The sequence below is a fragment of the Erinaceus europaeus genome, chromosome 4 (genome assembly GCF_950295315.1).
Source record: "Erinaceus europaeus chromosome 4, mEriEur2.1, whole genome shotgun sequence".
NCBI classification, from domain to species: Eukaryota; Metazoa; Chordata; class Mammalia; order Eulipotyphla; family Erinaceidae; genus Erinaceus; species Erinaceus europaeus.
In genome coordinates, this window is record NC_080165.1 from 101,193,106 (window position 1) to 101,206,817 (window position 13,712).

Consider the following 13,712-nt stretch of genomic DNA (forward strand, 5'->3'; position numbering starts at 1 on the left):
AATGCCATTGTCCATTTTAAAAAGTATGCACGTAGTACATATTTGTTGAGGAAAACTTAGGGAAAAAGTTTTTAAAACTCAGAAAGAAAATAAAGTTCTCCTATCCTAGTCCACCATCTGGGAGCAACTTCTATATTTTCTTCAAGTATTTTTTTAAAAAAATATATACATATAGTCCCAATTATAAAACTATGTATATATATTATATATGATGAATATATATTTTGAAATATACATATATAGTTTCATAATTGGGACCATATGTATATACAGTTTCCCCCTCTGTTTTAAAAATTAACAGCATAAGTCTTTCTCTCATCATTTAAGAGTCTTTCAAAGGGCCATTCTAATAGCTCCACTGGACACTGCCACCTGGAAATTCTTTTTTTTTTTTTAAAAGATGTTGATTTTTTAAAAAAAGATTTATCATTTTTTAGTTTTCATTTATTTGGGTAAAGAGAATTAAGAGGCAAGGGGGAGATAGAAATAGAGAGATAGAGAGATAGACATACACACCTACAGCACTGCTTCACCAATTGTAAAGTATCCCCCTGCAGGTGGTGACCAAGGACTTAAATCCGGGTCCTTGAGCACTGTAATGTGTGCATTCAATGAGGTGCACCATCATCCTGGGGATTCTTTAATGCATTTAACCATTTTCCTTTTGTGGAATCCTTGGTTGTTTCCATCTTCACAATGATAAGCAATCCCATATGAGTCTGTGCCTATAACTTTGGAGAACTTCTCCACAGGTTGTCACTGGGTCTTCAGGACATGTGTCCTTCAAGGGCCCTGGACTCTGTCACTGTCACCTAGGTGCCTTCCCCAAGACTCCAACTGACATATCCCGCATCAGAGCATGAGGCCACAGGGGTCAGAGTGTTTTCATTGAAACTGAGGATGCTTGTGCACACAGGTGCCATCTTGTTGGACAAATGCCAACTGGAGCACAGGCTCTGCTGAGGTGGCCTCCCCTGCAGGGCTGTCTCTGCCCTGCTCCGTCTGCCTCCATGATGTTTGCATTCCTGTCTCTCAGGTTCGGCATGAAAACAGATGTGTGGCCCTGGAAAGGTGTCCCTGCTTCCACCAGGGCCGAGAATATGCACCAGGAGAGACCGTGAAGATCGACTGCAACACCTGGTGAGTCCTGGGTGGGCTTGGGGGCTGGGCCACTGGAGACTGATGGCAGACATGTCCCCGGACTCTTGGCATCTGCCTCCATTGTGCTGTGAAGACAGTCTTGCTCTCTGCCTTTTCTATGTCCTTATTTTTCCATCTGTAAAAGGGAGAGAGAGCCTTAGACACTTTTCTAGACTCTGCTCCAGGATGAGGGACTTGGGAGCTGAAGGAACTTTGCTCCTTACTTCCTGTGCATGTGACTAAGCTGCGATAGGGGTTGGTATCTAGGAGGTCTTTGCTTGGCCTCAGCCTTCCCTCTGAGTGTGTTGCTCCTGAACTTAGGAAGGCAGCTCTTAGAAAGGGACAGGGCAGGCCACCCTTCACGTAAGCCTTTGTTCTGCTCGCTCACTGAAGTTCCTGTCCACGCTGTGCATCGCTCTAGACCAAGGCCTCACCAGAGTTGCAGAAGGCATGTGGCTCACTCTTGGACCTGATGTCTGAGCTTTCCCTCCTGACACAGGATATGGGTTTCCTGCATTTGCTCTGTTTTCCAGGCAACCATCCGCAAATCACTGTAGACCGGAGTCCATATCTGTCTCACACCACACCTCTCTTGGCAGAAGTAATACTTAATCTTTTTTTTTTTTTTTTTTTTGACCCAGCCTTCCAGGGCTCTGTCTTCTGTCTCCACTAGAGGCTTTGTGTGGAGCCTATGTTGTAGAGGCCTGTGGCCACTCTTGGACAATGTTGGGGGAGGCTGAGCGTTAGCAATTGGACATACAGCACATGGTCTGCAGAGGGTGTGGGCTGCTTCCCCCAATGGCCTGGAGTCCCATGGGAGTCTCTTCTTTTTCTCCTGGACTCTTGGGGCCAAGCAGGAACAATCTCCCTTTCTCATCTTGGGCCCTGCGCTCTGTGGACAGGTTGCTTCAGGACAGCAAAGCCTTGCATGAGTTCTATGCACAGGACTACAGACTCTCTACATCTAAAAGCTCCTTAGGGGGTCTGTGGCACCCTGAGGCCATCTCTCATCTCTCATGGTCTCTTTCTTCCCTGTTGCCCAAATGGGGTCCTGACACACAGTGTCCATAGTCATCTTGGCTTTTCCCATTCCCAGTGTCTGTCAGGACCGGAAGTGGAACTGCTCACAGCACATGTGTGATGCCACCTGCTCCACACTCGGCCTGGCCCACTACCTCACTTTTGACGGGCTCAAATACCTGTTCCCCGGGGAGTGCCAGTACGTCCTGGTACAGGTGAGAGGAGGGACGGAACAATGAAGGGAGGATGAGGGAGTTATGGTAGCTCTCTGGGGCTGCTGACAGCAACTACGAGTTTCCAGGTCAGATTATGCTGTTCTGTCAGTACAAACAGTTCTGGGTCTAAGTTTCCTCTGGAGGAGTTCTCAGCCCCTCAAAGAAGTTGAAGAAGCAGCTTGCTACCCTAGTAGGGAAAGAGAAACAGGTGGGCCTGCCAATGTTCATGTCCAGCAGAGAAGCAGTTACAGAATCCAGAAGTGGGGACAGGGAGGATGCATCCTAGGTGAGAATTCCCAGCTAGTGAGTGAAGGCACTGTCTTCTGCCACCTTCATCCTCTGCCACCCCCTCCTGAATCTGAGTTCCTGGACATTTCTCTTAGTGTGTGGCTCCAGGGTGGATAAGCAGGTATAATGCTTTCTCTTCAGGGCTAACATGACTCCATGCTGTGGAGCCTTAAATAGTGTGTACTCTGGCTTCATCCTGGGGGGAGGAGAAGGAAGGGGTTGAAAGGAAGACCACTGACCTACAGGAACCCCAACACCAGAGAGAGAGGGCTACAGGACCCTAGGAATAGGCAGTGAGGAGACACAGCAGGCCTCAGAGCATTTACAGTCAGCAGGGGCCCAAAGCAGTTATGTGTAAAGTGTGACTGGGGAAGTCGTGTGCAGGGCATGCTGGGAGAAGTCACATTTAGGGAATGATAGGAGCAGCCATGTCTCCATCTTCCACACTCTAGTCTGGCCCCAGGGAAGACCCTCAGAGTCCTGTCAACCAGATGCAAACCCATTTAGCCTAACAAGCCGGTGATGTTGGCTGGTCCTCTTTTACCACAGGGCAGGTGCGAACATGTGTGCTTGCGTATTCTGGGCATGTGTGTTTGTGCATATGCATGTAAGTGCTGCTTAACAAGTGATAGGACCAAGGCTCATGTCTGGTTCTTCTGAGTGGAATGCCTCACCCTAACACATCCCCCTAACAGCCACCTTGTGGAGGGACTGCCAGGACCATGTCCGCTTTTCATATTTTCTATGCCACTGCCCCACAAGAACAGTGCTCCCTTAGCCTCTACCCCAGGTAGAGACGGTAGCTCAGGACTATCGAGCTGTGCCTCATAGTCTCTGCTTAAATTTCTAGACTCTTCCATTGCAGTCTAGACAAGCACCCAGAATTAGAGTCACAAAGTGCTAGTTGGCCAGTCACTTGGGGGAGTCAGGGAACTTTCAGACTCTAGGTAAAGGTCCCATCAACCCACACCCTATCTTCTGCTCATTGTTACCCACCAGATGACCACAGACATTGGGTTTGTATGCAGTGACTGAGGATGACTCACCTGAGACCACTCACTAGGGAGTTCTCCTCTGGTGCTCCCTCTCTCCCTCTGTCATACACAGGCGGGTTGACCTCTGTAACACTTTACCTTCCAGTTTCTGAGATGATCTGGGAACAGGTAACAGGGATAATGCTTCTCTCTGCATAGGATTACTGTGGCGGCAACCCCGGGACCTTCCGGATCCTGGTGGGGAATGAGGGGTGTGGCTACCCCTCAGTGAAGTGCAAGAAACGGGTCACCATCCTGGTGGAAGGAGGAGAGATTGAGCTGTTTGATGGGGAGGTGAGTGCCAACCCCAGGCCTCCACCTTGTGTCCCTCTGTCCCACTTGCTGACTCAGAGGGTGCCAGCATTCCTTTAGAAATCTCCAGAATGTGATGGCAGAGGACCTAGTGAGGTTTGTATTGTTATGTGGAAAACTGAGAAATGTCATGCGTGTACAAACTATTGTATTTACTGTCGACTGTAAAACATTAACCCCTCCCCCCCAATAAAGAAAAAAAAACTACATACATATAGTCACACATCTAAAAAAAAAGTAAATCTCCAGAATGGGGGTCTGTGCAGCCATTGAGGAGCAGGAGGCCATCCACTCATCAGTGTGCTCTGTGAGGAGAGCAGCAGCAGACAGCTGTGGCTAAAAGGACCTGCTCTAGTCAAGTGCAACCTCAGACTGTCTGTCTCTGCGAGTGCGGGAGACTCCTCCAGCTCACACTGAGGGAATGCTCCACATGACAGTCATTCCATGAAGCTGGTGTCTGGAAGAAGAGAGGGGAAGAGAAGGGTAGAGAGAGCCTAGTGGCCATTTCTAGAAAGGGAGACATTTTTTAAAATTGAATGGAAGTTCTTAAAATTATTGCCATATTAGGAATTTGGGGAGCAAACTAATTGGCAAAACACAACAAAACAACTCTGAGACCCAGAAAAGCATGCTGGTTGCCAGAGGGGGAAGGGTAGGATTGGGAGGAACTGGCAGGTAAGGTGCCGTTTGGGGAATGAGGTGGACCTAGAACTTCCATGGTGAGTGTGATGAGTTACAGCAATGAGAAAGTGTATGCCTGAAATGTTATATGATTGCCAAGCAAATGGTAAGTTGAAGTTTGGTTAAAAAAAAAAAAAGAGCATTATAAAGAAGCTTATTTCGGGGACTGCATAAGATTTAATAGATTTAATGACTAAATGTCAAAAAGTGATGTGTGTGTGTGATGTTCTTTTGCTAGTTGGTTTCACTGTGCTTTTCATCTCTCAGTGGAGGTCTTTACTGTGTTGAAGTGGAGCCAGGCCAGTGCTGGCCAAAGGGACCAGTGCTGACAGACAGGGATGAGCGTGTGGAGATGGGCTGTGGGTGTGAGGTGGAGGGAGGCACTGGACCCGTGGCATGCTGTCGCCTCTTCTCTCCCATGCTTACTCCTCCTGTAGGTGACTGTGAAGAAGCCTATGAAGGATGAGACTCACTTTGAGGTGATGGAATCTGGCCGCTTCATCATCCTGCTGCTGGGCCAGGCGCTCTCAGTGGTCTGGGACCGCCACCTGGGTGTCTCTGTGGCCCTGAAGCAGACGTACCAGGTCAGTACGGATGTGCTGGACTCTTCCTCAGAGTCCTGAGTAGCAGAAAGTAGGTGTGGCCTGGCATGCCTTCTTGGGGAGGTGGATTCTGGTCTGACCCACCCTTACTCCCCTTCTTCTTCTTCTCCTTCTCCTTCTCTTCCTCCTTTTATTTATGAAGCGGAAATACTGACAAGACGATAGGATAAGAGGGGTACAACTCCACACAATTCCTGCCACTGGAACTCCATATCCCCTCCCCTCCCCTGATGGCTTTCCTATTCTTTATCCCTCTGGGAGTATGGACCCAGGGTCATTATGGGGTGCAGAAGGTGGAAAGTCTGACTTCTGCAATTGCTTCCCCACTGAACATGGGCACATGTTGGTAGTTCATCCATACTCCCAGCTATCTTTCTCTCTCTTCCTAGTGAGGCAGGGATCTGGGGAGGTGAGGTTCTAGGACACATGGTGGTGACCCACCCTTCTTTCCTCACACAAATGAGACTTTGGTCTGGAAGTTCAGCCAGACTGACTGTTGCCTGAGGCTGTTTGTGGGAAAGCCTGAGGGCATCCCATTCACTCCTGGCTTTATGCTCAGCATCCTATCTCCTCTCAGGAGGCACACAGCTCACATTCATAAGAGAAGGAAGGGATGGAACAATAGCTTCCATGCAGATTTCTTAGCTTTTTTGGTTTTTGCTTTTTGCTAGACTGGGACCTGCCCCAGGGATGATGTCAATGTTCCTAGTCCAACTTGCTAATTGGGGGTGGGGTGGTGAGGATGACACACAGAGAAGGTGAGAAAGGAGTCTTTACCTTTGCCATGTGGTATCTGAACCTGGGCTGCATGCATGGCAAAGGAGACACATGACCCAGTGAGCTGACTGACCAGTCTATCATTTCTTCACTTAAAGAGGAAAACCAATAGTGCTCAGAGTCATTATTGTTACTTTAAAGATTTTATTTATTTTATTTAAATGAGAGAGATACAGAGAGAAAGATCAGAGCACTGTTCAGTTCTGGCTGGTGGTGTTGGTGGGGACTGAACCTGGGACTTCAGAACCTCAGGTGTGCAAAATCACGATGTCATCTGCCTGGCCCTCTCAGTATTATTATAACACTGCAGCAGAGGTGCTGTCTTAGCTTCAAGCCACAGGCCAGTACCTGTGAGAGCTGGTGCTGAAGCCATGGTTAAGATCATTGGGAGACAGTTTATAGCATCTGCCCATTGGGCCTTACTGTTCTCTCTCACTGTGTGTGCCACAGGTGTCTGCTCAGTCACCACACCAATCTCGGCAGCTGTGACCACACAGCCTCTCAGTCACCTGGGCACCACTTGGGAGCCAGAAAAGGCTTGATGAATGGTGGTGTCTCTCCTCTGTCTGCCTCTGTCTACCTCTTTATCTCTCTCTCTCCTCTGTCTCTCACTCTTTATCTTTAAAATTGGAGTATACTGGGTGCTCTGTAATTGTGCATGTATGAAGTCCCAGCAATAACCCTGGTGGCCAAACAAAACTAAATCAAACCAGCTTCATCAGTGGTGACATGGTGCTGTGGTGTTACTACTTTTCTCTGTCTCTATGCCTCTCTTTCTCTGTCTTTCACACACGAAGAAAAAGAAAGGCTGCTAGGTACAGTTGTACAGGCAGTGAGCCCTCACAATAACCCAGGTGTGAAGAGAAAGTATAAGAGGGTGTGGACAATTTGAGCAAGGAGAGGAGGCACTTAGGCTGGGTGGTCGTTAACAAGGGCAGGGCAGGGCCAAGGGACATTCCATGGGAGCAGTTAGGCCTCTTTTCCAGCTGTGAGAACATTCTTCTTACGTGTTTCCCAGTAACCCATCTCCATTACACAAATCATTTAGACCTTCCACACCTCTTGTCCAAGGACAGGGTTCTGAGTATCTCACAAGTTCACAGCACCCTTCTCCCCTTGGATTTGTAAGTGCTTCTGTTCCTCCCCATGACTCTTCTGTGATGCTTTCCATCTATTCCATGTAGTTCCATGTCAATAACAGGGGTGCATTCTGAGAGCCACAGTGCTAGGGGATTATTCCATCACTGTGTGTATCAGAGAGTAGACTTGAACACACCTGCTTGGTACAGCCTAGCGCACACTCTGTGCCCTGTAGGACCATCATTGTAACATGTGTACTCTACTAGGTGTGCTGCCACCGGGCTCTGGGACCGCCATTGTATATTCAGATTATCCTTGGCCAGAATGCCACTAAGAGATATGTGACTTGCTGACTTGTTCAGAGCCTGCACACACTGAAGCATGGCTCGCCTGCTCTGGACATAACTCACCTGTCCAGGGTGGCATAGGCCTAGAAAGTTCCCTCTTCTGCATTCTTATCCTACTGGGCCAAATAATGGTTTAGAGTGGAGACTCCAGGGTGAAGGCTGTCCTTGGCTGACTGAGCCGCTACTCTTTGCTTCCTTAACTTCAAAACGGAGTCAGCAATAGACTGAACTTATGACCTGGTCTTCTTCTGGGCCTCTGTCCTTATCCCCCTCTTTCCCACATGAGTCCTGCCTTGACCCTCCCCTCCCCACCCCTCCCCATAAAAAGGTCAGCAGGCTCATGCTCTCTGCTCGCCTCAGGAGCAGGTGTGCGGCCTGTGCGGGAACTATGACGGCATCCAGAACAATGACCTCACCAGCAGCAGCCTCCAGGTAGAAGATGACCCAGTGGACTTTGGGAATTCCTGGAAAGTGAGCCCACAGTGTGCCGACACCAGCAAGGTGTGCCTGGGTTTCCTTTCCCCTCAGTCTCCCTGGGATTGGAGGGTGGGTGGTGGGTAAGTGAGGGGCTCTGGTGTGACATGGGGTGATGGGCTCCTGAGTCCTCTGGGGTACATCTCTTCACCCCTGTACTATTTACAGGTGCCACTGGACTCGTCACCTGCTACCTGCCACAACAATATCATGAAGCAAACAGTGGTGGACTCCTCTTGCAGGATCCTCACCAGTGACATCTTCCAGGACTGCAACAAGCTGGTGAGGGCTAGGGGTGGCAGGCAGTACTGTGGAGTGGCCCAGTGGTCTGGGCCCTGGGTAACAGCTCCTACTTTGGGGACCTGGCCTTAGACGTGGTTTGGTTACCTGCTTGGCTTCAGACTGGGAAGCCTGCCAGCACTGCTCTTTTGGCCTCAGTCTCAGGGTCTGTCCTCCCCTGTCTGGAACTATCTCGCCTCCCTCACTAGAGCCAGGTCCTTCGTCACTCTGCTTCCTGCTGCGTCTCCAAGCCTGAGCACTCCACCCAGCCCTTCCCTCATGGCAGTCTTTTGCTTCTAGTTTTTGTCTCTCACAAACACATTTCTGGCCAGAACTCTAGTATTTTGTGTCCTCACGAAAATATATCTTTGTGTCTTTATCTGAATGTAAGTAAGGCACTCTCCAAAGTGAAATGTAGTTTTCTCTGTGTGTGTCTGAATGCACACATGTGTATGTATGTGAGTTAAACTGGGCCAACATGGGTGAGTGACTGATTATCTGGATCTTAGCTCTCTTAAAAAAATTCATTGATTTTTTTTTTTTAAATAGAAACAGTGAAATTGAGAGGGGAGGAGGACATGGAGAGGGAAAGAGATACCTGCAGCCCTGTTTATGAAGTTTCTCTCCTGGAGGTGGGGACTGAGGACTTGAACATAGGTCCTTGTGCACTATAATGTGTGTGCTCAACTGGGTGGGTCACCGCTTGCCCCCTGAGCTCTCTTTGTATCCAGCCAGCAGTTTTCAACTCTGCAGACTCTAAGGGATGCTATAGGCTCCCTCAGCGTGCTGTGAACCCTGTGATCTGAGTTGGCAGAGTGCAGACAGTGCAAGGAGGCAGGGACATGGGGACTGTTGGCCTGTCCTAAAAACAATGGCCATGTACAGTCTGAATTCATCCACATGGCATAACTACCACGGAAAAAGGCAGTGTGTGTGTGTGAGTGGTGGTGGTGGTGGCGGCGTTACAATTGGGAGGCAGGCGAAGGCAGAACTCAGCTACTAGGATCTAGTGGTTAGTGGTGGGTAGGTTCCTCCTTGCAGACTAGGGGGTGCATCCTGGAGTAAACTGGCTGGCCTTGTTATCCGGCAGACTGGGCCCACGGCACTTTGTGAGGCCTTGTGTATGTCCTCGTTCTCTCTGCTAAACTGAAGCGAGAAAAGATACTGTCAGTGTTTACACCTAGACACCTGTGAGGTTGAGAGAGTGCATGAATGGCTGGCTGAGCTGGTGTTTGGAAAGACAGAAGAGGAAGGGTATGTTCTCTCCTTTTCTTTCTTTCTTTCTTTCTTTCTTTCTTTCTTTCTTTCTCTCTCTCTTTCTCTCTCTCTCTCTCTCTTTTTCTCTCTCTCTCCTCCCTCACCACCAGGGTTATCTTTGGGACTTGGTAATGGCACTATGAATCACCAGACCTGTGGCCATTTTTTATTTTTATTTTATTTGATAGGACAGAGAGAAATTGAGAGGGGAGGGAGCAAGGGAGGGAGATAGGGAGGGAAAGAGAGAGGGAGAAGGAGGGAGAGAGAGAGAGAGAGAGAGAGAGAGAAAAGAGAGATACCTGCAGACCTGCTTCATCACTCATGAAGCTTGGTAAAGGTGGGGATCAGGGGCTCGAACCTGTGTCCTTGTGCACAGTAATGTGTGTGCTCAACTGGGTACACCTCTTTATTTTCAAGATTTATTTACTTAATTTTATTCTCTCCACCAAACCCCCCAAATACCCCCCCACCCCAGAGCACTGCTCAGCTCTAGCTTACAGTGGACCTGGGGATTGAACCTGGGACCTTAGAGCCTTAGGCATGAGAGTTTTTTTTTTTTTTTTTTTTGCATCACCATTATGCTATGTCCCCAGTGCCCAAAGGGCATACTCTCTAGAATATTTAGGCACAACTACTCAGTGAAAACTCCTCACTCCGCTTTATTCAGCTTCTCTGACTAAAGTCTGGATCAGGACCAGGGGGTCCTGCCCTACTTACCCCCCTTTCCTTTCCTTTCTTCAGGCCCACCAGCCTGCTTCTCCTGTCTTAGAGACCTTTCACTTTTGACTGCCAGAACATCCTCCCCCGGACTGAGAGCCAGAACTCCTGAGTCTGGGCCCCCGACTCCCCTCACAGGTGGACCCTGAGCTGTTCCTGGATGCCTGCATCTATGACACCTGCTCTTGCGAGTCTGTAGGGGACTGCGCCTGCTTCTGTGACGCCATTGCTGCCTACGCCCACGTGTGTGCCCAGCATGGCCAGGTGGTGGCCTGGAGGACAGCCAGCTTGTGCCGTGAGTCCTGAGATCCCCATCATCTTTCAACACCCATGAATATTGCTTCTGGGCTTTACAGAGTGCAGGAGGGACATTTCCTGGGGGAGAATACAGAGCTTTTGATGGCCCAGAGCCTGGGAGGTGATGTAGTGATTAGAGCACCCGAGTCTCAAGCATAAGGTCCCAAGTTTGATCCACATGTGCCAGAGTGATGCTCTGGTTCTCTGTCTTTCCATCATTAATGAATACATCTTTAAAAAATTTTAAGAGGCCAGGAAGTGTGCACAATACTATGTGCAGAGACCTCAGTTTGAGCCCCCACTCCCCACTTGCAGGGGTGATGCTTCATGAATAGTGAAACTCATCTGCAGGTGTTTATCTTTCTTTTCCCTCTCTATCTCTCTCTTTCCTTTCAATTTCTTTCTGTACTTTTATATAAAATAAAAAGAAAGAAAGAAAGAGAAAAAAGGAAAAAGTGACTTCCCTGAGCGGTGGGTTCATGGTGCTGGCTTTGAGCCCCAGAAATAATCCTGGTTGTTATAAAAACAAACAAAACAAAACAAAAATTTTTAAAGACACTCATATGAGGAAAAAGGGATAGGGGGTGGGGGCTCAAGACACTGACATGTGGAGACTTCTGTCCTGGAGAAATTCTGGAAGAGGAAGAAGAGTGAACCATGGTGAGAAGAAGGAAGTCAGTGGACACCTTTAATCAAACCCCCATAGTACTGGTGATGATGGAGGCAGTGATCAGCCCACACGTTTATGCAGAATCCTCCTTTCTCTGGAGGGAGCAGTTGATTCTATTCTCTTTCCTTATCTCTTTTGATTGCCACCATGATTATTGCTGGGGCTTGATGCTGACACAAGACATCCATGGCTCCTAACAGCCTGTTTTTTTTCTCCCTTCTTTCTTTCTTTCTTTCTTTCTTTCTTTCTTTCTTTCTTTCTTTCTTTCTTTCTTTCTTCTTCCTTTCTATTCTATTTGATAGGCCAGAAATTAAGAGAGGAGGAGGCGGCAGAGAAGAAGAGAGATAGACCTGCTCCAAAAGTAATGAAGCTTTTCCCTCTGCAGTTGAGAATCAGGGGCTTGAACCTGGGTCCTTGTGCATAGTAATGCATGTATGCATGTAGTCATTTGCGTGTGCCGCTGCCTGGTACCCCATGACAAAGAACCATAATAGTACTCTGGAGCATGAGATGCCAGGGGTGAAACCTGGGGCTTCATGCCTGAGAGTCTAACACTTTATCCACTGTGCTAACTGCTAGGCAGCTCAAATTAATTATATATATTTGATTTAATAATGATAGACACGTCCATTGGATAAGAGAGGTACAATTCCACACTATTCCAAACACCAGAGTTTCACATCCCATCCCCTCCATTGGAAGCTTTCCTATTCTTTATCCCTCTGGCAGTATGGATCCAGGATTATTATGGGGTGCAGAAGATAGGAGGTCTGGCTTCAGTAATTGCTTCTCTGCTGGACATGGGCATTGACAGGTTGATCCATACTCCCAGTCTGTTTCTATCTTTCCCTCTTGGGGCAGGGCTCTAGAGAGGTGGGGTTCCAGGACATGTTGATGAGGTCGTCTGCTGAGGGAAGTCAAGTTGGCGTCATGGTAACATCTATAACTTGGTGGCTGAAAAGCATTAACATATAAAGCAGAACAAATTGTTTAGCAATTAGTAACCTAATGGTAAGAATAGAGTAGATGAGATTTGGGCTCTCCATTCTGGAAAAAAGCTATAAAGTCTATTTTAGGTATATTTTAAGGGGCTTATGACTTTACTAATTTTACCTGAGCCCAACAGCTAACATGCAGGTAGGCTAAAGGTATCGTCTGGGGAGATGGTGTCAGAGTTGGAAATAGGACTAGAAAGCTGGATCAGGGAAGAGAATATTTCCCAAATATGAGAAAAGTATATAAATACCATGAACTATAGACCCCATTGATCTGATCTGGGGCCCATATTCAGCACAAGAGCCTATGTAATCTCTGCATCTCTATAGGTATGAGCTTACATTCCGTGGTCATAGATAGGAACATTCTAGGTGGCACTCATTTCAGGACTAGTCTTCCTTGAGTGGCAGAGTATGCTGACCTAGCCTCCCTTCAGAGAGTGGGGCATTTCCTACCATTGTTGTTCTACATTGAGGGCAATGTCCTGGAGAGTCTCACAATCAGGTTCAAGATGCCGTTCCTGGTGGAGATGACCAGAGATGGTGGAGAGAGGGATCTATTAGAGGTCTAGGCCTATCACATGTGGGAATCCCAGGATTCCCTGACTAGAACCCTGGATGATGGGTGGCCTGGCAGTGATCAAGAAAGCCATCATTAAAGTATGCGGTCTCTTGCCCTTATCCAGCTTTTGTAGTCCTTACTTTATCTGACAAGGTTAGCTTTAGAGTGATTAAGGGAAGTGAAATAGGAAGTAGGTGAGGAGAGTATCTAGGTCTAAGTAGAAACTACTTGATTAAGTACTTTATGATGTTTTTAAAGATTTAGTTGAGGGGGAGGGGAGAGGGAGAGGAAGAAATGGCAAGTGAGCACAACAGAGCATCATTTTTCCATATGTAGTGCCAGGAATCAACCTCAGGACCTTATGCCTGAGAGACTAACATTTTGCCCACTATACAGCCTCTTATGTTAATTGGTTCTTATGGAAAACTGATGCAGAGCCATCAGGTTGCTGGTTCAAGTGCTTAAGCAGTCCAGAGGTCTCTGATATTAGGGCCCCCTGCAGTGCCCTGGCTCTGTGATGGCCCTGGACAGCCTCCCACAACAGTATCATCTCCCTCTGGTGAGGCTATCCTCACAGCCCTGGCCCCTGGGGGTCACACTGGACACCTGTTTTGCTGATGGCTGGCCCTTCCCTCCTGTCCACACAGCCCAGAGCTGCGAGGAGCGAAATCTCCGGGACAATGGCTATGAGTGTGAATGGCGCTACAACAGCTGTGCCCCAGCCTGCCCTATCACGTGCCAGCACCCGGAGCCCTTGGCATGCCCTATACAGTGTGTGGAGGGTTGCCATGCATACTGCCCTCCAGGTATGTGTCTGCCTTGGTGGTGGGGAGGGGGTGGAGGCCTGGGCCTGGCTACCGACTCCTTCCTTCCACTGCCTCCTGCTTTTACGTGGGTGCCAGGCTGGCTGTGGTCACTAGCAGGCCGTCCTCCTTCATAATGCTGCTCTACATGTACCCTTGGGT

The 13,712-nt window shown here is 48.4% G+C and overlaps 1 protein-coding gene across 1 annotated transcript in view; it reads left to right on the plus strand.

Moving 5' to 3' along the window:
• Positions 1–13,712, plus strand: part of VWF (von Willebrand factor) — a 146,431-nt gene that overhangs the window by 72,725 nt on the left and 59,994 nt on the right. Inside the window, exons 19-26 of the mRNA XM_060190227.1 lie at positions 1,037–1,140; positions 2,237–2,375; positions 3,857–3,991; positions 5,128–5,274; positions 7,857–7,997; positions 8,139–8,252; positions 10,362–10,518; positions 13,395–13,553. Coding sequence (XP_060046210.1) covers positions 1,037–1,140; positions 2,237–2,375; positions 3,857–3,991; positions 5,128–5,274; positions 7,857–7,997; positions 8,139–8,252; positions 10,362–10,518; positions 13,395–13,553 — 1,096 coding nt within the window. The remainder of the gene's footprint in view (positions 1–1,036; positions 1,141–2,236; positions 2,376–3,856; positions 3,992–5,127; positions 5,275–7,856; positions 7,998–8,138; positions 8,253–10,361; positions 10,519–13,394; positions 13,554–13,712) is intronic.